The sequence below is a fragment of the Bactrocera tryoni genome, chromosome 5, assembly GCF_016617805.1.
Source record: "Bactrocera tryoni isolate S06 chromosome 5, CSIRO_BtryS06_freeze2, whole genome shotgun sequence".
NCBI lineage: Eukaryota > Metazoa > Arthropoda > Insecta > Diptera > Tephritidae > Bactrocera > Bactrocera tryoni.
In genome coordinates this window covers 9,802,357-9,823,518 of record NC_052503.1, presented here as the reverse complement: position 1 = coordinate 9,823,518, position 21,162 = coordinate 9,802,357, and the positions used below count along the sequence as shown (strand labels likewise).

General features: G+C 38.6%; 4 protein-coding genes across 6 annotated transcripts in view; 1 reads left to right on the top strand and 3 right to left on the bottom strand.

Annotated features, from left to right (window-relative positions):
* Positions 1–21,162, bottom strand: part of LOC120776780 — a 174,440-nt gene that overhangs the window by 90,564 nt on the left and 62,714 nt on the right. For 2 of the 3 annotated variants that reach the window (XM_040107761.1, XM_040107760.1), the window contains exon 2: positions 14,471–15,016. In XM_040107761.1, coding sequence (XP_039963695.1) covers positions 14,471–14,567 — 97 coding nt within the window. In that variant the 5' untranslated portion in view covers positions 14,568–15,016. Of the gene's footprint in view, positions 1–14,470; positions 15,017–17,298; positions 17,501–21,162 lie in introns of all 3 variants that reach the window. The other variant, XM_040107759.1, reaches the window with a different exon arrangement.
* Positions 3,568–4,357, top strand: LOC120776782. Its single transcript, XM_040107768.1, has 2 exons — positions 3,568–3,814; positions 3,945–4,357. The coding sequence occupies exons 1-2, from the start codon at positions 3,625–3,627 to the stop codon at positions 4,232–4,234; spliced, it is 480 nt and encodes a 159-aa protein (XP_039963702.1). The 5' UTR covers positions 3,568–3,624; the 3' UTR covers positions 4,235–4,357.
* On the bottom strand, positions 6,802–7,471 carry LOC120776784 (probable insulin-like peptide 1). The gene is made up of 2 exons (XM_040107770.1): positions 7,246–7,471; positions 6,802–7,162 (listed from the first exon to the last, which is right to left on the bottom strand). Exons 1-2 carry the CDS (start codon positions 7,391–7,393, stop codon positions 6,945–6,947), a joined length of 366 nt encoding a protein of 121 aa, XP_039963704.1. The 5' UTR covers positions 7,394–7,471; the 3' UTR covers positions 6,802–6,944.
* Positions 7,801–8,643, bottom strand: LOC120776785 (LIRP-like). Its single transcript, XM_040107771.1, has 2 exons — positions 8,407–8,643; positions 7,801–8,322 (listed from the first exon to the last, which is right to left on the bottom strand). Exons 1-2 carry the CDS (start codon positions 8,561–8,563, stop codon positions 8,126–8,128), a joined length of 354 nt encoding a protein of 117 aa, XP_039963705.1. The 5' UTR covers positions 8,564–8,643; the 3' UTR covers positions 7,801–8,125.

Sequence of the window (21,162 nt, the reverse complement as noted above, 5' to 3'; positions counted from 1 at the left end):
TAAAAAAAGAAATATTTAATGCAACTCTTTTGTGCTGAAAATATAAAAAGTAAGAACTTACTTCGAAATCAGCTTTATAATTTTTCAACGGGAAATACTTTTTCTTCTCTTTTTTGTGTAATCTCTCGAAAAACACTTTAACCAGAAATGTCCCGTTAAAAATAATGCTCAGAACTATTTAGTATATTTTTCTTAGTGGAATGTCTTTACCAAAAATATGCCATGTTTGGGGTGTTAAGATGTAAAAGTCAGTATTTATACCAAGTACAGTTCAAGTAAAAGACTAACTATGACTAAAATTTTTACTGCCATTATTTGTTTAACTAATTGCTTGGTTTTTGTAATATCATTCAGCAGGAGTTCGAATAAAATAGAACACGATCCACCTAATGCAAATGCCTTTTCGCAAGCACAACTCTTCCCTTATGAAGATCGACTTAGCTGCCGAATCTTTCGCAGGACTGCACTTTCAGTTGGTTCTACCGTTAAAAGCGAGTAGCAGTCCGATTTATATCTACTTTTTGCATTTTAAGCCCAAACTAAGAAACAACACTATGTTTAAGTTAAACCAAGCGGAACATCGGTGGCGGTAGTATGATCCAATTACTAGGAAGGGATTAACTTCTATGTAAGCGCAGTTGAACATGCTCTTTCGTACCTTCATAGCAGTGCACAGGAATGTATGTAAGTAAGGGCGCCACTGTTCACTCGCTTCACGACTGCCAAGTCAAGTCAAGGTATTTATATTTTCCTTGTGTAAAATAATTTATTTCCGGTACCTCAGGAAAGTTAGTGCCTTAAGTGTTCTGTAGGACCTGGAAATACATATGTTATTTTTTCGGTACAAGCCTCCCTAAATTTCATAGAGTCTCGCCACGAAAATAGTCAGATAAATCTGCGTGTATAGAACTGTAATTGTATCCAAATTTGGGCTTCTGAGTTTATTTTTAGATTCATGCTATCTCGGTACATGCGCCTTCCTCCGCAATAGTTGAAAACTACAAACAATAAACAACAAACAATGCCTTAGAGAACGTTGTTGTTTTTCTTTGACCTAAACACCAAAACAACAATGGCACAATGTAATCTGTTTGAAAACAATCTTTTATGCACGCGCGTTTTTCTGAGCTGATATTTTTAGCAGCTGCGGCCGTGTATGAGCGTGTGCGCGTGTTGTTCTTTTGTTTCCATGAGCCCTTAAAATAGTGGCGAAACGACTAGTTTCCGGTGGCTATCCGATACTGCAACTATTTCTTACAGGGTATGACATTAGGAAGCCAAATGTTTGAAGAACCGGAAAAACGATTTTTGTTTCAGACCTCTAGTGTTAAAATTTAGTTGAGTGTGGAGAAGAAACTCGGCCTAACTCCTCCATTAATTTTTGTAAAAATTTCTGCCAAAAATCCAATTTTCAGTTCAGTAAATCACGTATTTTCTCACTTTAGTTGATCCTGTAAGGACTTATTCTGCCAACTTGGGCGCATCTATTTTCCGAGGGATCACCGGAATTGGCATAGCAATGGCCGAGTTTAAACATTTTTTTTTTTTTCAAAATTCTCAGAATTTCTTTGTTAATAGTGAATATTTGTAACAAAATAATTCGAAAAAATATTTAATTTTTTATATGAGAAAAAAATTGTTGAAAAAAACTGTTTTTTACCCAAGGAAACCCATGTAACCGCTTAAAAAGCATTCATGGCTTGGAATGATTATTTCAATACCGCTGCTTCTCAGAGCAATACCGGCTTCATTTCTGTTTCTAAAAATGGTTTGCTGTAAATAGCGGGGCTTAAATTTCTGTGTCAATCACCCTGTACTACCACATGTTTATGTCGAGGAAATACCCGCATGGTGTACAGGGCGTTTAGTCACTTATCGCAGCTGCTTGAAGCAGCTGAGCGCTCAGCTGACTATTGTTACTACTTATTCGTACAACTTTTGGGCACGATCATTCGAATTTCCAAATGGAAACATGTAAATATATTTTATGTTATCAATTGCTTTGTTGTTAGCATCGTGCCTATATATAGAATTTCTTATATATTTATACATAAGTATGCACCGAAAAGTAAGCATATCTACATATATTAGAGTGGGTCGATTTTATTACTATCAAATGGGAAGTTTTAGGAATCTGAATAATCGGTTGTATGGGAGACATGTTACATAATTTTTCGATCTTGCTGATTCCGAAAAATTATCAGCTCTCAAAAACTGACGAACAAATTTTTTTTTAAGTGCTTAAGCCCTTCGCCTTAAAAGGTCAGTAGGGTAATCTTTTTTTGAATTTTTTTTTGCAGTTTCTGCTCCCTTATACACTTAGAATTAATGTAGAAATCCACTTTACCATCGGAAAGTTTCGAAAAAGGCCCAAAAAAATAATACCGATCGACGTTCGGAGCGTTCGGAGTGCACAACTCAAACTTTAAACGCGTTTTTCTCAAAACACACTTTTTTAAACTGGCGGACATGATTCCGGTTGAACTACTCAACCGATTTACTTAATTTTTTTTTAATGTTCACAAAACTCCTGGCTATCGTCCCTATATTTTTTATAATTTACTGACAATGTTATGACAAAATTTATGTAAAACAACATGGGGAAAAATTAAAAAAACAAAAACGTTAATTACTTTTTTATTTATCAATATTTTTTCATGATTCATACTTTTTAAGAAAAAATTGAGTTTTTGTGTTCCAGGTGATCCAAACTTGAGAAATCGTGTTCGCCAGTGAAAAAACGCATCTCATTCACCCAGGCATTTCTCCGACAGATGTTATCAAAAAATTCCGAAAAAAAATTGTTTACACACTCCATGATTTACCTCATGATATGTGAAAAAGTTCTATTGTAGAATAAAAATTTCTATTAAAAAAAGTGCCAAAAAACAGGCCAGATGACCCTACTGACCCCCTAGAAATAGTTGTCTTGAAACCGTCTCTTGAAAAAAGTCGTTTAGAATGATCCGTAGATCATTTCTTGCATACACGATTTTTTCGTTTCTTTTTCGCCCTCTAAATCGACCTGCTCTAATGTATATTATCGCCGGAGTACAGAGTCGAGCGTTTAATTAGAAAAATTAATGTTTTTCAACTTCAAAGTAAGGTTAGGAAAAATAATTTTTGATTTGATATTTGGTTAAAGTTTTGTGGACGAAACCGCTATATAGCAAGTAATTGCTTGAACTAACCTAAGAAGTTATTTGTGTTTACATACGCGCCTCCAGATGATCAGGTACAATTTGTAATAAACATCATGCCTCTAATGCAAACAATTGCTCTATGGAAGGCATGTACATATAGATTCATTTACATGTGCCTACATGGCTACCCTAAATATCAGACGCCTATACATAAATCATGTAGCGGACACGCATTTCTATGCATATTCTACCTGCATGTGAAACGTCATTGGAAACAGCTGTTCGTTGCATATACAAGCCAATATAGGCGGTCCCCTTCGCACACACGTCAGTCAACGCTCTTCTCGCAGTTAGTGACACATATTCACTTGAACTAAGCGGGGAATTCGCTCTCATAGCTCAGTTCCAAACAAACGGTGGCGCTGTAAAGTACGTACTTGGTCGGTTCGAGCGAGATGTGGAAAGATCACAAAAAGCTGATATGGCACCAGCTTTTTCAAAATTGAGTGATCCCTTGCGACAGTTAATTTGGGTATTTCTAATTTTGTTGTCTTTGATGTTGTTGGTACATGATTGTGAAGCGGAAAAACCATCGGAGTTTCTTTGCGGCGACGCTCTGGACATTATGCTATTCAGCGTTTGCAAGAATGGCTTTAATAAAAAAAACTTGGGTAAGTACGGTACTAACAGCTGGCGGCGCATATTTCGAAGCACTGCAGAAAAGAGTTTTCAAACAATTTTGTTCAATCCGCAATATGACATTTGAGTTATTTCTGTTCTTACTCTCTGCACAAATAACAGATGGTCCAATAGGTTATCTGCGCAGTCGCAGGCACGCAGATCAATTCCTGTTACCACGAAAATTCACGACACAATTCCAAAGGGGGGCATCAGTAGCACTTAGGAAAGGGAACCGTCTTCCAAGTCTGAAGCAGTTGCTGAAGGAGGAGGCGCGATGGCGTCGAAAACATCGAATCACTGGGAAGCGCTTGCGGCGGGATTTTACCCATACCCCTGGCATAGCGGATGAGTGCTGCAGCTTCGGCTGCTCCTACTCCGACATCGCTAGATATTGCACGGGGCTAGTCTAAGCCGACCAGTGGTCACAGCCATGGCTGATGGTAAAACACAAAATATTATTCTAGTTTTAATGAAGCTGCGAGGACTTGCGCAGAAGCAGGAAACTGTATTACATCAAAATTAAATTTTCCAAATGCAACCAATTTTATAATTAAATATAATAGAAAAATGTCTTTATATTTAACAATAATTATATTCTATAAATTAACAAAGTGATAAATGCACATTATTATAAATTAACCCAAAAAATGTATCTGCAAGTAATAAGTTACGAATTGTTAATGGTGATTAAAGTGATCTAAATACCTTGAAACCAAGCTTTGTGCACTGAAATTGTACCAACCTATGAATTTACTCTATATATATGTATATATTATAATCCCTCAATAGATCCCCTTTGTTTTATTGGCTCATAAGGTAGACAATAGTCGAAGTTTTCATATCTAAGGCGTAGTGAAGCTCATACCCACAACTAACTGACTTTGTTGTGGCCTTTCAAGTTAGCAATAAAAGTATTAGAACAACGGATCGGTTCCCTTAAAACGTTACTATAAGCCAAGTACAGATCTTCTGCTTATTTACAAAATAAGTTCTCATAAGACTTGGATATGAAGGATGGGCCAAAAGCTGATTAATTTTTTTAAAGCCTATCAAGCCCGTACGAGATGAGGAAATCGAGGTTTTGAGTCAAAGCCTAAATCTGCTTCAGAACATTCACTAAACTGAGCTACTATGTTTGCAATCATACTTCCATTTCAGCTCTTAAGTATATTGGGAATTTGAGCACTCACACAACTATGTGAAGAGGGCCCAATGAAGCGCTTACTAAGCACAAACTAAGATCCAAAAATGACGGAAAATCTCAACTGTCAACATTGAATTTTAGCCTTTCAACACACATTTTTCGGAAAAATTGCTGCGCTGAAAGCGGACAAAAGCAGCAAACTGACTGTCAAGTACTCGTAAAAATGGCAAAACTGGAGACGTTAGCAATATGATAAATTCTCCGACTGACAAGCGTCAGCGACGGCGGAGGACGAACACGAAAAATAGCCAATAAGTACAATATTAATCTCAGCTATCTGTAAGGAGCCCATCGTCGACAGGAAGTTGTTTTGTCGAAGTGAAAAGCAGAACAGCAACACACAAGCCGGGCAAAAACTTGCTAACGAGCAACGGCTATGTTGTTGGTAGGGGTGTCACAGTCAAATTTGTCAGATGGCAAGCGAAATCTGGCAAACTGACTGCAGTATTGTCAACGTCAATTACAACACCAAAACTGAAATTTGCAGGAATAGCGGTACTTGTGGTGCGAATAACAGCTGCCGTTGCCATTGCCAACAGCATTTAAAGCACTTATTGGACTCAGCCATAGAGATGGATGGCAAAGTGTGTAGTTAAATAAACGTAGTGAGAGCACAGCACAGCACAGTTGGCCAATGAGAAAACTGATAACGCTCGACAGCACAATATTTATGACAAAATGCACGGGATTTTGACGTTTTCTAAGAGGGAATGTAATTCTTAGTAATTTAGTGCTTTAAATTGCCTGAATAAGGCAGTTTCGTTCGATCTTCCGGTGTCGCCAGCCCAAGTGGCACGATATGCATCTGAAGTTATTTTCAAATCTCACTTGTCCTAAAAATGATGCTCAGTTTTATGTAGACTTAGTATTCTATAATAAATTCCGTTCAGGTTCGACCTCTGAAATATAACTATGAAAGAAGCATTGCTGACTGGTAATTAGCTGTCATTTGATCTTATAATCTGAAGTAATATACATATAATTTAAGAACACCAAATGCTCTTTAAACTTTGAAACAGAACTTATTTCATTTACTAATCGCTCCAGAGTAACTTCTCCAAGACTTCTGGAAGCTTGGCCAGCGCTGAGCCACCATCATTACATGCGCTGTCGCAAAAGCCTTTTAGTCCTCAGTAAAGCTAGCCTCTCCCTAGTTTTCGGGCCCTATTGGCGTCTACGCAGTAAGGCTAAGAATCCTACCAGACGTCAGACTGCAGAAGCTGTTTGGAAGAAGATGAAGTGGAAACAGCTCAACACTTCCTCCTTGACTGTCCGGGGTTGGGGAGGTCAAGACTTAAGCACTAGAGAGCGCATACCTTCAGACATCTCACCGAGCTGGCATTAATGGAAATCAATCGCCTGTGCAAATTTGCATTGGCTACTAAGAGTTTTGTTAATTGATAGTTCGAACACAGGAGTTCTTATTTTCTGTAGCCTCACAAAGGACTACATATAGTAGTCCACGTGCAATCTTTGATCAGCCAACTAACCTAACTTCTTAAATCTAAAACACTATAGCACCTGTGAAACTGTGTTTCTTAATTCCCAAATACTCTTCAACCCAGTGTAATTATTCCATACGACAAAGGTGGGACCCATTATCGGAGAGAGATCCGTGCTTCATTCAAGTGCAGTTAGCACATCCGTCTCTTCGTTAGTGCTTGGCTTGAATGCCGCGCTCAACGTTGCATATATAAGGGAGCACGTCTGAAGTCCATACGCGTTATGTACATACACCTTTCGTATTTTATACATTTATTAGCTCAAAGTGTATTGTTTGTTATGCAGTAACATATTTTATTAACATAAATTCAAAGATTTTTAAAGAATCTTCTTGCAAAAGGGAGTCTTATGATAGAACCTTGTAAAAGCCAAAAACCATTTATTCAATGCGATTCTTTGCTGAGCCAACTAGTTTACTCAAACCGATTGCAGTACGAGAGAATTTCATTGTAAGTGCAGTCCTTGTTGCAACATTCATCATAGACACCGGTTACGATCGTGTCACGATGTCGGCGAATTTTCGCCAATGTATTCAGCTGACCGCCGCGAATTTCGGCCAAAAAGGGAAATCTGGCATAAGGGAAAGCTAGCTCATCTTCCACAGCATTATTGCCCAGCTGATCCCATTCCACTGAAAGTCGGCATTCGTTTATTGCTTATCAAAACTGAAAACCGAATATTTTATGTTGCATATGAAATGCGTCTTTTACTCACTTGATTTCTTGAATTTTGTGTTGAAGCCATGCACGCAGATGGCGCTGAGCACCTCATCCAGAGCGGGCCCACAAACGGTTCTGCCAATGCTTTGATGCAAGGCCATCGATAGCACCAGCAGCAAAGCGCCGATTTTCAGCAAATTCATTCTCAATGTTTGGAATTATATTCGAAAATGTGTTGCTCCTCTTGTGGCTACGAAATCGTACTGTTGGATCCTGAGCTTTCGGTAAGGCTTTTATACCAGCAACTTTGCACTAAATATCCTTGCAGTATCGCCAGATTTTAGCTATATAGTTAATGCGATGCTCATGCACACACACACAATTTAGCATTATGTTAATTTTATCTCAATGCGCGCGTAAATGTTCATTTGGCTTCATCGGATTATTGCATATTTATGAGCGCACATGTGATTTACACCAACGCCAACGGTTGTAGGATGAGCCGAAGTGCATGCGAAGGTTAAGGTGCAGGTGAGCAAGGAGAGTCTCTCAATAAAGGATGCATTTTTGTGGAAGAAGCTGACACTTTGATTTTAAAAACTTTTTGTGATTTTGCATAACAATTTATTTATTTTATGTGTAAATAACTATAACACCAACAGCCTGAAGATCTCTTCATTGAACTTACTGAAAATTTTCCAATTTTATATTTTTTTATTAAGATTTTTTTATAGATATTAATTCACAAGTAAGTATGTATCACAACTATAAGCATCATAAGCATTTCCGAATGCTATTTAGATTCGTCTCTTGGCAACATATCCTCAGGTATGGGCTGGGGCAGAGTGGTAATTGAGTAAAACGTGGATTCAGGAAGGTCTGTGTAAATTCATTTAACGTGAAAGTCGGCAACTATAGTTTAGAAATGGAAAAGCTTATTTGCAATAGGATAACAGCTCGTTGTAGGAGCAGGCTTTGCGGCAGCATTCGTCATAGACGCCTTCCCGCCGACGACGAGTTTTAGCCACTGTATCCACCTGGCTGCCATGAATTTTGGCTAAGAAAGGAAAGTTCATCAGGCCGAAGGGCGACAGTGCTTCGGGCTCAGTGTTACCAAGATCATCCCATTCCACTAAAATTCAATGAATTGCATGAAAAATGTTTATTATTATTGTGAGGAATACGAGTATGCACCAAACAAATAGCGATTACTCACGTGATTTCTTGAATTTCGTATTAAAGCCGTTTTCGCACATAAGACTGAGAGCTGCGTCTATGGCGGGACCGCAAACAGCCTGCTCCGCCGAAATATGCTGCAAGCTGACTACGAATACTGTTAGAAAAGCGCAAATCTTCAGCGAACTCGATATCATGGTTGTGAGTTATTTATTTAGTTGTAAGTGTATAAGGCGAAAATGATCTTTTATTTTCACACAACGCTCTGCTGAAGCTGTGCGAAGGAACTGATGTTGCTTGCAACATTCTGTTGCGCTTTTATACGAGGGTCTTCGCAAAATAGTGCTCATGTATTTGGTGGGGGCCACCATGATAACACGGGAAATCCCCTGTACCCATTTCATAATTTTTAGCCCGAAATTGAACTTAAATTATATCTACTTTGCATTTAATCACCGCACGCTCAACGGCAAGTATATGAATCCGTAGGCGTAATAGATTCACAAGGCACACTCACTTATATTCGCACCGCTTTCTTATGCATATGAAAGACAGGAACACGTCGCATTCGGGTGACGTAGTCATATTCACGAGAACATGTCAGCTTGATTTCATATAAACACCACACAGATTCAGCGGTAGAAAGCCAACGAGATGGTCGTGAATTATTCTATTGGCTTCTTTGGAGATAGAGGGAGGGTTAGATCGATTTCATGTTATTATCATTGGCAGTAAACTAAAGCATGCTCAAGTTAATATTTACACCCAAGTATTAACTTAAACAATTAAAAATATTTTATATGTGCTGGGCCAATTTATTACCTGATTCTTTAATTCAATATAGTACGCACATTTATTTGTTTGGAGATCTTGCATATCAACCGATATTTACGACATACAAGTATAGTTGATTAAAAATTAGAAAATCATTACATTGAGTATATCGTCACCAAAAAAGCAAAATAACGTAACATTAGTTTTCATAAGTTTACAGGCGAAGGAAAAACGTTATAATAGAAACCACTCATATCGAAACAAAATTTTTGTTTTGGTTATAAAGTGGTTATATATTGGTTATATCTGCCAACATGAAAGCACCACTTCCCACACATCGCAATAGATAGATATACTGAGAGAACACTTCGGAGAGTAGATAATTTCACGTTTTGGGCCGGTCTATTGGTCAGTAAGATCGTGTGATATCACATCGTAAGACCTTTTTCTATGAGGATGTATAAAGTCATCCAGCTTCGATTCAGACCTTGGAGCAAAACATCACGTGTGTCATTCGCTAGTTACCAATCGAGATGCTCGAACGAGTGATCGAACTGAGACCGCGGCCAACATTTGAAGAAGATAATCTTCAAACAAGTAAATGCCAAAGAATGTTCTTTCGACTGAAACTGAACGCTCCACATTAAATTTGAAGTTTCTGTGTTATTTCTTTAAAAAAGTAGGGAACTCGAAATGGATCAGTCTTTACAATACGTGGAGGTTCTCATATTTGATGAGATGGAGCTTGATAAGTCCGATTGCGAGCACTACTCGTAATAAGTTATATTTTAAATATTCCAAAGTGAAAGGATCTGATGTGTTATATGTATATAAAATAGGCGTGGCAGTAGTCGGATATATCTAATATTTGCTTTGTAACATAAATATTTAGTTGAGATTGGTCGATTGATCGAGGTACTGAGAAAACACATATGCAACTAAGTAACACTGCATTAAAATATTAATGATCCAGAACTAGCAGTTTTTGAAAGAAGTTGATTTATGCGGAGTCGCTGGGAGCGCTCATTGTATCCTTGTTTCGATTATAAAAAAAATTGCTTTGCGAGCAAATGCTTACAAAATCCAGAATGACTAAAATGTTATCGTTTAGATTTTTAGCTATAAGGCACGGTTTCAATCGACCTTAGCACTTCCTTAGTTTTCGAAATATGGCTGTTGACAAGCCTCATTTCTTTGGCGGTCGGATTAATCGCAATTGGCATCTGCAGCTGTAACGTGTGCAAAAACGCATCAACACCGAGCCGAGCGAGTACCTTGGTATAAAAAGCTGGCGAAGGATTGTGAAATACTTCAGTTGCATAGCGCAACTAAAATAAGCTACATTACTCGTATTGTATGATTAGAAAGCACTAAAAATAACACCTCATAATAAACTGCCGTTATAATGCCTGGGAATTTGTTGAAACCTTTCGCTTTGCTGCTCATTTTGTTGGCACAAATGGAACGAAGCTTTGGCCAGCAAACAATCTGTGGTATCTGCCTGGACATGGTACTCTCGAGCGCGTGCGAAAATGGCTTCAATACCAAATTCAAGAAGTCATGTGAATGACCTGCCGTCCGATTATTTATTTTTTGCTAGTTTTAAATTTCGTCTGAATATTGGGGAATTCACTGACCAATAAACGGTGAAATCGACGCTCAGCTGCCTTTCGCTTATGCAAACTCACCCTTCTTGGCTAAGCTTCACGGCGGTCAAGTAGATACCGTGTCCAATAGTCGTCGTCGCCGCGGCATTTATGACGAATGTTGTCTCAAGCTCTGCACAAAGCACGAAATATATTCCTTCTGCTAGTAAATCGCTGCTCTCTCACCGTTAATTGAGCTTTAAATATTAGAGTGAAATGTCTGAGATTCAAAGCGTTCCTGCAAACAACTCCAAACTTATAATTGGTGATACTACACAAATGACATATTGGTATTCTGTGATGAACTGTTATTTAAATACCATTTATGTAATTATCAATATTATCTAGGAATTATTATACAAAATAAATGTTAGACTGTTGAGATAACTTTTCAGAGCTTTATGGTGAATAAAATGAGCTTAATTACTAGCAATCTATGCTCACTCATGCATAAAAAGGTTTACAAAAATGCTGATATGAGCGCAGCTTGTATCTAAAGTGGGTGTGTTGTATGTGGACTTCGATATAGGACGCCTTCTAAGCGTGAAGAGCGGTGACTGTGCGGGAGACATTTTGCTCGTGTAGCAAGTCTTTTGTTGGTGAAAGTGAACTTAAAACTTTTTCAATTAAGCTTTATGCGTTAATTAAGCTAACAGCAGTGGCAATAGCACAAATACCAATAAATCAAATAGTGGTAACTTGGCAGCTATACACTGAGAATTGCTGTGGATTGCTGTGAACGAGCGAATGAGGGTCGAGTGTTAACGGCTGAGTTAATGGGTAAATGGGTTAAACCCATTTAAATTTTAGAAGAGTTAAGAAAATTGCGAACACGCAAAGAAAGAATATCTGCATTTGACTTAAATTCTTGCTGTCGTTAGGCGTCTTTTAGTAAACATTCACACACGCGTTCACCTGTGTATCTAGGTTCTAAGCAAAAGTCAATGGAAATTCTCCAAGATGTTCACGTTGATTAATTAAATTAAAAATCTACACCTGTGAACGTAAGTGGATTATGCGAAATGAGAGCAAAATATATTCACACATGCCTTTACAGCTATTTAAAAACTGTCAGCTCTTTTGAATATAAAACAAGTAAGGAATAGCTAAGTTTGGTTATAACCGAACATTTCATACTCTTGACACTTGGAAGGATTAAAGCCAGCGTAATACTTTCAGATACATAAGGCTTGTTAGTTATATGGACTCTAGGGTAAGTCTTCACCTGACTATATTCGTTTCTTTATTAAGTTGGGTTTCAAATAGGCCGGTATATGTGGTGTGAAGTCACCCAAAAGATTGAAAATCTTTATATTGGGTAGTTGAAAAAGTCTTTTTGTATTTTGTAAATAGATGTCGTTGTAGTCGTATATCTCCAGTGCTACCAATCACATTGTGTCATACCATACAGTGTTGAAAAGGTGAGATTCTAGGCTTCATTTAGCCAAAAAAAATTCGCTAGCCACCAATGAAATTTGTGAAGTTTACGGAGACGATTCTGTATCAGTTCTTGTAGCACAATAATGCTTCGCTCGCTTCCGTTTCGAAAATTTGGATGTGAAAGATGTGAAAGATGTACTTCGCTCTGGTCGACCTATCGTCGAAAAAGTCGATGAAATTATGGAAAAGATTGATCAGGACCGTCACATAAACAGCCGTGACATCGCTAGGGAACTTAACATTCATCATCAAACGGTTTTGAACCATTTTAAAAAGGCTGGCTAGGATTGATAGGCCAGGATTGATGCCTCGGAAGGTTATGCTGAGTGTTTGGTGGGATTGGAAAGGAATCATCGTCCATGAGCTGATCCAGCCTGGTCGAGCAATTGATTCTACATTTTATGGTCAACAACTGATGAGCTTGAAGCAAGCAATCGAAAAATACGACCTGAACTGATCAACAGAAAGGCCTTCGTCTTGCATCAGGACAACGCTAGACCACCCACAACTTTGGGATGTTCTGATGTCCACATCATCCACCATATAGCTCTGACCTTGTACAGTCGGACTATCATTTCATTTCGGTCGATGCAGAACTCCCTTAATGGCATAAAGTTGGCTTCAAGAGAAGCGTGTGAAAATGACTTGCGTAGTTTTTTGCCGAGAAACTAGAAGAGTTTGACACTAATGGAATAATGTCTCTAGCGGAAAAATGGCAAAAAGTGGTCCACCAAAGTGATACATATTTGGCTAATTAAGGTTCATTTTAAATATTAAAAAATAAGTTAAAGTTTGATTAGAAATACGAAAAGACTTGTTCGACTTCCAAAAACTACATATAACCCTATATCTATCTCGCTTAGGTTTATGTGAAACAATCAACCGTTAGGTAAACAATACTATTATACTATGTAGCAACATGTTGCGAGAGTATAATTACGCACGCCCACATTAATTTCTAATAAAAATTATATCGGACGTGGAATGATTAAGAATGTTTGGCAGACATAATTTGCGGGACTTTACAAGCTTTCAGAACGCGCTTTGCTCTGCTTGTATTAGTTATTGCGCTTTGTGTGTCCTGAGTGTGACTGCTGGAAAGCGTGGGCTGGCCTTATTTCGGCTTCGTAACAAAACGGAACATTCCCGTTTAAATTTAGACAATTTTCAAATATTTGCACATCACAAACATATCTACGACATGTGTAAGGAAAATTATGAATATACAAACGACGGCAGAGATTTTGCTTCAACTTTCTGGCAGTTACTATGGCACGAGCGTAGGGACTCTCCTAGTGAAAACTACTACAATGTAGCTTAAGCTTGGCAGACGAGCATGAGTTCTGTATTTACTATATGTATGTATTCGCTCAGTCACGCCCACATTGTGTAGAGCATGTTATCGCTCCTGATTGTTGGAGTATATGGTCTTTGTTGTTTTTGTATGTAACAAGTTGATGAATTCAAATAATTGTCGTTGAGCATGGCAGACACAAGCTCCTTCGAGTATCTGTGTTCCTATGACACAGATGGGGGAATTCGAAAATTTATACAATTTTATGCGAGGCATTGGAAGCAGTCAATGGAATCGCTTTGAAAGAGTTGTATTCGCATGCAACCTAAAATTTTACGCAAAGATTATAAACAATTACGGCATATACTGGCGACTTGCACGAATGTATGAGCATATTTATATGCCTGTGTTTCACAAAATTCACATAAACATTCAGAAATTCGGCTCAGATGGCCATTAGTAACCATAAAATTGATTTCTACTTGTCTTGTCAGCATTCTTTCATTTAATTTGTCAGTAAATTGGACCATCACACACGCAAATGTTGCCGACATTGATGTTTCCTGCTAATACACATTCATTGCAGAAGCTCAACTGAAGGAAAATTACCGCCACTCACATTTGAACTCAGAGTAATTTTAGGTAAAATCATTTTAGAAGTAAATGCAAATTACTTCGCCATGCGACCATTGTCACTATTGTCTACTCCATGAGGGCCCACTGTGATCTGTTCATAATTTAGACCCTCATTTTAAATTCTCCGCTCTTCTGAGAAAAAGTCTGTTTTTAATTGCTTACTTAATTTCCAGTTAGTTTCTCTATTTTGCATTTTTTCACGCATTCTGGGCAGCTGCTGTACTCAAACGTATGCCAAATAGTTGGCAACATGTTTGGGATTATAAATTTTCAATAGCTTCTGCATATGGTTACATAAGTATGTGAGCACTTACCGATTCGCGCCTCTGTGTTTGCCAACAGCAGCGGCAGCGCGAGGAGAGTCAGGCGGAGGGCGCACAAATATGTCCAAATGCAGCTTTGCGCAGCCATTTTATTGTTGGTGTTGTTGTTCAGCTATTTGTCGGCTTTGTCTGCTGCAATTGCACCGGAAGTGTAAACGTTTCTATTTTTTACGATATTAAATTAAACACGCATACATACACACGCATATAAATGTATTATTTATTCACTAGATGTTGATATTTATTATTGAACGCTAGCGAATTGCACTTTAATCCCTACAATATTGTTATAAATTTTCCAACTGAGGTCAACTCACAATCGTATACGCTTATGTCTATGTAAGAGTATAAGGCAGATGCTGAAAAGCGGTGGCGCTGCAGGCTCTAAACCGGATTAAGTCGTTGAGTTTTGTTCTCTGTTAATATTCGCATATAAGTTGGTGATGATTTAATTTATTTGAACCGGACACAAATACATATTGAGGTCCGTTTATAGAGCTGGTACTCGAGGGCTTGATCTCTCGCACTCGTCCACACCTGCAATTGGAAAGGAAAAAAAATTAAATGAATTCTTCATTATTACTCCGAGTATATGTATGTGTATGGGTGTAACTAGGTTAATGCTTAAACAATTCGCTCCCGAGAGAGACAAAATAAATTATTTGATAATTTGAAAAGCCCAATTATTCGTTGGATGCCGCAATAAAAATTAGGTTTTGCGCAAAGATTTAGCTAAAGAAATATTGGTCAGTTGAAAAAGTCTTTTCGTATTTTGCCAATAGATGTCATTGTAGTTGTATATCTCCAGTGCTACCAATCACATTGTGTAATACTATAAAGTGTTAGAAAGGTGTGATTTTAAGTTTCATTTAATCAAAAAAAAAACTTCGGAGAAGTTGAAAAAAGTTACAGCTGTCCAAAAATGAGTGAAAATAATGAAGAAATTCACTATATTTTGATATTTTTGTATAAAAGAAAGAAGAACGCCACGCAACCCACCACTGAAGTATGCGAAGTTTATGGAGACGATACTGTATCAGTTCGTGTAGCACAACAATGGTTCGCTGGCTCCCGTTCTGAAAATTTTGATGTGAAAGATGTACTTCGCTCTGGTCGACCTGCCGGTGAAAAAGTCGATGAAATTATGGAAAAGATTGATCAGGAGCATAACATTTGCAGCCATTGCATCACTAAGGAACTTAACATTCATCATCAAACGGTTTTGAACCATTTAGAAAAGGCTGGCTACAAAAAGAAGCTCGCTGATGGGTACCACATGAATTGCCTGTGAAATATTTAATAGACCGAATTAACATCTGCGATTCTTTGCTGAAGCGAAATGAAATCAAACCATTTCTGAAGCGAATAGTAACTGGAGACAAAAAATGGATCAAATATGACAATAATGTGCGAAAAAGATCATAGACCGGGGTGGTGAAGCTCAACAAATGGTCGCAAAGCTAGGATTGACGCCTCGAAAGGTTATGCTGAGTGTTTGGTGGGATTGGAAAGGAATCATCGACCATGAGCTGCTCCAGCCTGGTCGAGCAATTGATTCTACATTTTACTGTCAACAACTGATGAGATTGAAGCAAGCAATCGAAAAAAAATGACCAGAACTTATCAACAAAAAAGGGCTTCGTTTTTCATCAGGACAGCGCTAGACCACACACACTTTTGATGACTCGGCAGACTCTGGGAGAGCTTGGCAGGGAAGTTTTGTTGCATCCACCACATAGCCCTGACCTTGCACCATCGGACTACAATTTGTTTCGGTCAAAGCAGAACTCCGTTAATGGAGTAAAGTTGGCTTCTAGAGAAGCCTGTGAAAATTACTACTTGTCGCAGTTTTTCGCCGAGAAATCAGAAAATTTTTACACTGTTGGAATAATGTTTCTAGCGGAAAAATATAATAGCAAAAACTGGTTCAGCAAAATGGTACATATTTGGTTCATTAAAGTTCATTATATATATAAAAAAAAATAAGTTGAAGTTTGATTAGAAATACGAAAAGACCCAATATATGCACTCCCCGGTCGACGCGTCGAATAAGGTCTGTTATACGTATAGAGCTGGTATTAGAATGTCCTATTAAATTCTTTTGAATATTCGATTTGATTCGGTGTTTTGTCTTTGAGTTCCGGATAAGAAAAGCATTCTAAAATGGCTTTTCGCAAGGACTACGAAAACAGGAGTTACTGAAAGAAATCTCAAGCTGAACTTTTTCTTCTATTCGGAATGTAACAACCAATCCACGCATGCGGATGTATAATTATTTGTAAACACAACCGCTCACGTGTCTCCGTCATCTTTGATGACCTCTTAATAGTTGCTCTACTTATTACATTGATTCGCATGCCATCCATTCAAGTCATTCCAAAGTTCGGACAACACACGGCAAATCAATGCGGCGTAGAAGCAGAAACGTGCGAATGCTTAGGGAAAATCACATCTGTTCGCTAGTCGCGCCACTTTGTCCTGCTTATGTTGCCAGTCAGCCCAATGGTTTCCGTGACCACACAACTTCGCTACAACCGTGACTTGTTACCGATAATAACGAGCCTTCGAGAGCTGGCAGGAAAGGGAAAACGCTAGTGGCAACAGCATTGTAGCATGTCCGTAGCATACCAACTAACTGCGCACAGGCCGTACTTGTACATATATGCATGTGCACGTATGTAAGTCGCCGCGGTGAAATTTCAAGTTTGCGGCTTCCGATTCGCCCAAAATTTTCAAAACATCCTTTACTTTTCTGTTAATTTATTTTTATTTTTTAATTTGCTGTGTTCTTTAGTTTACAGTTTTTGCTTTGCCTTTACCTTATCCGTTTCACACTTTCTTTCCGCTATCTCCGCAGACGCATTGCGCAATTGCAGCTTCAGCTTCTCTCAGCCGCGTTCAAGTTGCTTTGGTCCGCTGTCTGTTGTTGCTGCCGTGTAATAAATTTTCCGGTTGCTTGCAATCAGACATTTTGGCCAACTAATTGCGAACAGCGGCGCTTGAGGCGAAGATCTCATGCACCTGCAAGTAGTTTTCGAGCAGAAAAGAAATGGGGCAATTAGACGAAAGCTTGCGGAAATCTTCTCAATACAAAATAGCAGTCCACACCAACAAGCTTGCGAAGTGTGTCACCTCAAATGGCAAATGTTCGATGAAGATATTTTTCAAGCTGATCTCAAACAGGGAAGATAACATTTTGGTAATTAAATAGTGTCCTTATAATCAGAAGATGAAGGTGCTAGGAAGTGTTGCGCTAACATTAGCCCTCGAATGTTCTCGGAATTCTGTGTTCATTCATATGTATAGTATACATATGTACATATAATGCTAACACTTTCTTTTGATATGTAAAAATAGTGCCCTTTTGGTAAACTGTCAAACTATTTATAGTTTTATTTCGCTTTGAGATGAAGATTTTTTTCATGTTCTGTTGTTTGTTTGTTTTTTTTTTTCTATACTTCTGAAACATGTTGCTTCCTTCGTTAAAGGTAAATTTGCTAGAGAAACGTTCCGTGGTGTTTTGAGGGATGCTACTCTATCACTTCGAACTGCGGAAAATGGATCACATACGACAATATCAAGCGAAAACGGTCGTGGTCGAAGGCCGGTGAATCGTCCCAAACAGTGGCCAAGCCGGGATTGACGGCCAGGAAGATTTTGCTGTGTTCGGTGGGATTGGAAGGGAATCATCCACTATGAGCTGCTGCCATATGGCCAGACGCTTAATTCTACCAACTACTGCGAACAACTGGCCCGCTTGAAGCAGGCGATCGAGCAGAAGCGTCCAGAATTGGCCAACAGGAAGGGTGTAGTGTTCCACCAGCACAACGCTAGACTACACACTTCGTTGATGTCTCGTCAGAAGATACGGCAGCTCGCATCCACCATAGCCCAGACATAGCGCCAAGTGATTACCAGATGTTCCTGTCCATGGCGAACGCCCTTGTTGGTGTAAAGTTGAACTCAAAAGAGGCTTGTGAAAAGTGGCTGTTTTAGTTCTTCGCAAATAAGAATAGGGGCTTCTACGAGGGGTATATTATTAAGTTGCCGTCTAGATGGAAACAGATTATCGAACGAACCGACGCATGAACTAAATTCGATCACTGTAACACTTTTTATAAAGTATTGAATAAAAGGGGAAGGATGATGTTTGACACCCTAATATTTATATAAAAATGTTCAAGATGATGAGAGGAGTTGAAATCCGGGTTAATATCTGTCTGTACTTCCGTCCGTGGCGGGCTTTATGAGAGTCGGTGAGAAAATTGAACGATGGGTGTGGCACCGGTCACTTTTTGGTGAAATCCCATATCTCGGGACTTGACCGACCTATATCAAAGTGTGAAAATTCTGAAATCGGACTAAAACCACGCCTACTTCCAATATAGGACAATTTAAAAATACATTTGGTTCTTCCAGCACACAAATCAAGTAGAAGAAGATCAAACCAAAACTGTTCAAGCCCCTAGGTACCCAATGTCTGCACGCCAGTATCTACATATAGTTGACTGTTGACCGAAAATCTCGCTCAATATATAATTGAAATACTGAGAGAATTTTTTCCTGACAATAGTAACTCTGTGCATCAAAAATGGGTTGTGTCGGGTCAATACTTCCCTGAGCAACACTATACCTAATGTAAAGATTTGCGAACTTCCAGGTGACTTTATGCTGGATATATCGCCCAATATTTGAGTTATTTTAATGCGAATTACAGAGCGTGTTGTACTCACAGCAGTGTATCCGTGTGACTAAAATATATATAATTGGGCGAAAACTTGACCTAGCCCCGATATATAGTAACTATTACCAGGATTTTCGAACATCCGATGAGTTTACTCGATATGATTGGTGATGTTATGTAATGTACCTTAATGAAACCCAGCGAACATTTTTTTAGAATGTGTAGTATATCAGCTAATGGATAAAATCGAGTCGATAATACCCCAACAGCCATATTCTACATATAATGATCCTCTAACAAGCCTTATACCAAATATGTCGGTCGGTGTATTAGTGATGTATATATAAAATTGTTTGAATACCGACCCTCTAATATAATGTTCGGTTGCATCCGAATGTAGCGCTTCCTTACTCTTTTTTTTTTGTTATTTTTTTACTCTTTTGGCAAGTGCTGACGATTTGGCGCGAGCCATAAAGACACTGGCTTAATTTCGTTTATTTGTTCTACCCTTTTTCCTTGTTTTTCTGCTCATATAAAAACATTTATTTTATGGCCCTTTTGTCCTTGTCAGAATGGCTATTTGCACCTTTTGTTTGCCTTAGTGGATATTTTCTCTTCTTTATTGCTGCGGCTGGAGAGCCCTGTAATTGTCTTGTTGCGTTTTGTTCCTTTTCCACCATCTGTTCATTATAATTGATTTTACAGTTTTCAATGGACTCCGACCAACGGCCTGCCATCTCCTCACCGTCATCTATGGAGACAGTTCCACGCCATTGCTGTTGACGTTCGCCGCGCACACATTGACTCAAAGAAAGCGATAATAGCCGATATTGTGAGTGTGAGGGTCATTACCGCTAGGATCCAATTGGCAGCCGTCGGTGGCTCGTACGCCACCTCAGCGCTGCGACCGGGGCAGTCATCCGTAGCTCGTCACTTGTGTCATTTTAATGTTTATTTCTTTCTTTTCTCGTGGCAATAACGGTAATGATACAACAACAATGACAAGGAAAAACAATGTGAATGGTCAAATATGCCAGGCATATAACTTTTTATTTGCCTACAATTTTTATTTTTTACTACACTGGAGCGTCTTTCGGCTCACGCGGTCTTACGGCCTCAGGCTTCCAGCGCGGGCGTGGTGGCATAGTGGGCGCGTGTTTGTACGTAAACAAAGTTACGAAAGTCCCTATTACTGTTATTTGTATTTTGGGAAATTATGAAGGCTCGAAATAGGCTGTTACTTTTTATGGCACGAAATTTTCGTTTCGAATTATGGCGCTAAGCTCCAACGTTGTCTAAATAATAAAGCAATTCGTCTTTCTCCAATTTTATTGTCTTCTTTTTTGGCGTTTTCTTTTAGTTTTTATTTTTGAAAACACTTGTTTACTTGAACTTCTGGCCAACATTACAAATCGAATTATTTATTGATAAATAAGAGGTTTACTTCATCATTAGCTCACGCAGCGCTGCTGAGAATCGAAAGCTTAGCTGTTTCCACACAAGGAAGACATTTGCAGAGGTCTTTACTAAATTTAGGACAGATATAACAAGAAATATTAATCCTTGGGCTGATGAGGCACCGTGGCATTGGAGAGTTGAGCAACCGAGGTTCAATTAGATTCGGAATCGAAACTGTGATTATATGCATTTATGTGGACAATTCGTTTCGGAAGCCACTGTCAAATTTTGCACTAAAGATAGACTTACACCACTGCAGACTCCTTCCCTATTCTCTCAAGGTCGAGTTGATTCGCTGATGCACGAACAGCTGGTTGAGAGGCAGCTAATCATGTTTTGCATAACTTATAGAGAGCGGCATATTGCCAAGGACATGCAAATGCCTCACCTACACACCTTAACTATTTTAAAAATCAGGCGCTTTATGCATAAGTGGGCGTGTGAAGAAAATTTAATGCACCTTGACACTCTTCGTACAAATTCGAACAACACATGGCTTTTATTCTATCTAAAAATATCATCTACCTGTTGGTTTATTAAT